Source organism: Phaethon lepturus, unplaced genomic scaffold, assembly GCF_000687285.1.
Source record: "Phaethon lepturus isolate BGI_N335 unplaced genomic scaffold, ASM68728v1 scaffold31857, whole genome shotgun sequence".
Taxonomy (NCBI): Eukaryota; Metazoa; Chordata; class Aves; order Phaethontiformes; family Phaethontidae; genus Phaethon; species Phaethon lepturus.
Window position 1 is genome coordinate 1 of NW_010551655.1, and position 1,535 is coordinate 1,535.

The 1,535-nt window shown below is 64.7% G+C and overlaps 1 protein-coding gene across 1 annotated transcript in view; it reads left to right on the top strand.

The window, feature by feature from the left end:
• Positions 1-90: 90 nt before the first annotated feature.
• SEMA4G (sema domain, immunoglobulin domain (Ig), transmembrane domain (TM) and short cytoplasmic domain, (semaphorin) 4G) overlaps positions 91-1,535 on the top strand; it is a gene marked incomplete at its 5' end in the record, with an annotated part of 3,497 nt that continues 2,052 nt past the window's right edge. The window contains 5 exons of the mRNA XM_010290986.1: positions 91-204; positions 390-556; positions 705-874; positions 1,037-1,202; positions 1,237-1,432. Of these exons, the coding sequence (XP_010289288.1) occupies positions 91-204; positions 390-556; positions 705-874; positions 1,037-1,202; positions 1,237-1,432 (813 nt within the window). The remainder of the gene's footprint in view (positions 205-389; positions 557-704; positions 875-1,036; positions 1,203-1,236; positions 1,433-1,535) is intronic.

Here is a 1,535-nt window from a genome sequence, read left to right on the forward strand (position 1 = left end):
CCTGGGGCACGGGGGATGCTGATGGCTTTTGGGGCTGCGGTCATGGCCCCGGGGTGCAGGGCCATGCTGACGGGTGCCTGCCCTGTCCAGACGGCGGCTTGTACACAGCCACACGCTACGAGTTTCGGAGCCTCCCTGACATCCGGAGGAACCTGCACCAGCGGCCACTGAAGACAGAGGAGTCCCCACTGCACTGGCTGAATGGTGAGACCTCCCCGTCCCCACCCAGGGCCGGCATCATGGACTGTGGGACACCGTGCATTGCCTCAGGGAGCAGGGGTGGGGGCTGAGGCCCTGCGTGGTGTGCCATGAGGGGAATTTGAGGCAGGGAAGGATTTTCCATCCCATGGCGTGTCCCCAGTCCCCACCTCTTGCTCTCCATCCCCCAGATGCTGAGTTTGTGGCCTCTGTGCTGGTCCGGGAGAGCAAGGACAGCCCCGTGGGGGATGATGACAAAATCTACTACTTCTTCACGGAGCGGGCGGGCGAGGAGACCACATCCTTTGTCGATAAGAGCCAGGTGGCCCGGGTGGCCCGGGTGGCCCGTGTCTGCAAGGTAGGGATGTCCCTGGTCACAGGGAGCCAAGTGCTGCTTCTCCCAGTGCAGGGGCTGTGTGCCTGCACCTTGGGGGAAACTGAGGCACAGGCAGAGGGGGACACATGCCCCCACCAGCCTGTGCAGAAATGCTCCCTGCACTCTCCAGAGCGATGTGGGGGGGAAGAAGATCCTGCAGCGCAAATGGACGACGTTCATGAAGGCACGCCTGGTCTGCTATATCCCCTACTACGAGGTGCTGCGCAGCGTCTGCAGCCTGGACGGGGGCGGCTGGGCCAGCACTGTCTTCTACGCCGCCTTCACCCTCTCGGCGCAGTGGTGAGCGGGGCAGCAGCCAAAACGGCTGGGCCTAAAAGTCTGCGGCACAGGGGGACCAGCAATGCTCGAGGGGACACGCAGGCGGGCGCTGAGCACCTGGGGGTGCGTCAGTGGGGAGCACCCATGTGTCTGCCCAGGCTCAGGCAGGGCTCTGCCCCCCAGGAGGACCATGGAGGCCTCAGCCGTGTGCCGCTACAGCATCTCGGCGGTGCAGCGCGCCTTTGAGGGGCCCTACATGGAGTATCAGGATTCAGCTCGCAAGTGGTCCCGCTACGACGGCGCGGTGCCCGAGCCTCGGCCTGGCTCCGTGAGTGCCTGGGGGCATGGGGCGGGGGGCAGCCGCATTCCCCCCTGACGGGAAGGGCTACAACTCTTCACAGGACCTGCCCAACAGCGTCCTGGACTTTGTTAAGCTGCACCCACTCATGTTCGAGGAGGTGAAGCCAGCCGGTGGGGAGCCGCTGCTGGTGAAGAAGAGCGTGGTGTACAGCCGGCTGGCCGTGGACAGGGTGCGGGCCCTCAATGGCCACTTCTACGATGTGCTCTTCATGGGGACGGGTGAGTGTGAGATGAGTTTGCTGGGTCTCTGCTGGGCAGGATGGACACCCCACACTCCCTCCTGACCCCCTGCTCTGCTCTCCAGGGGACGGCTGGATCCACA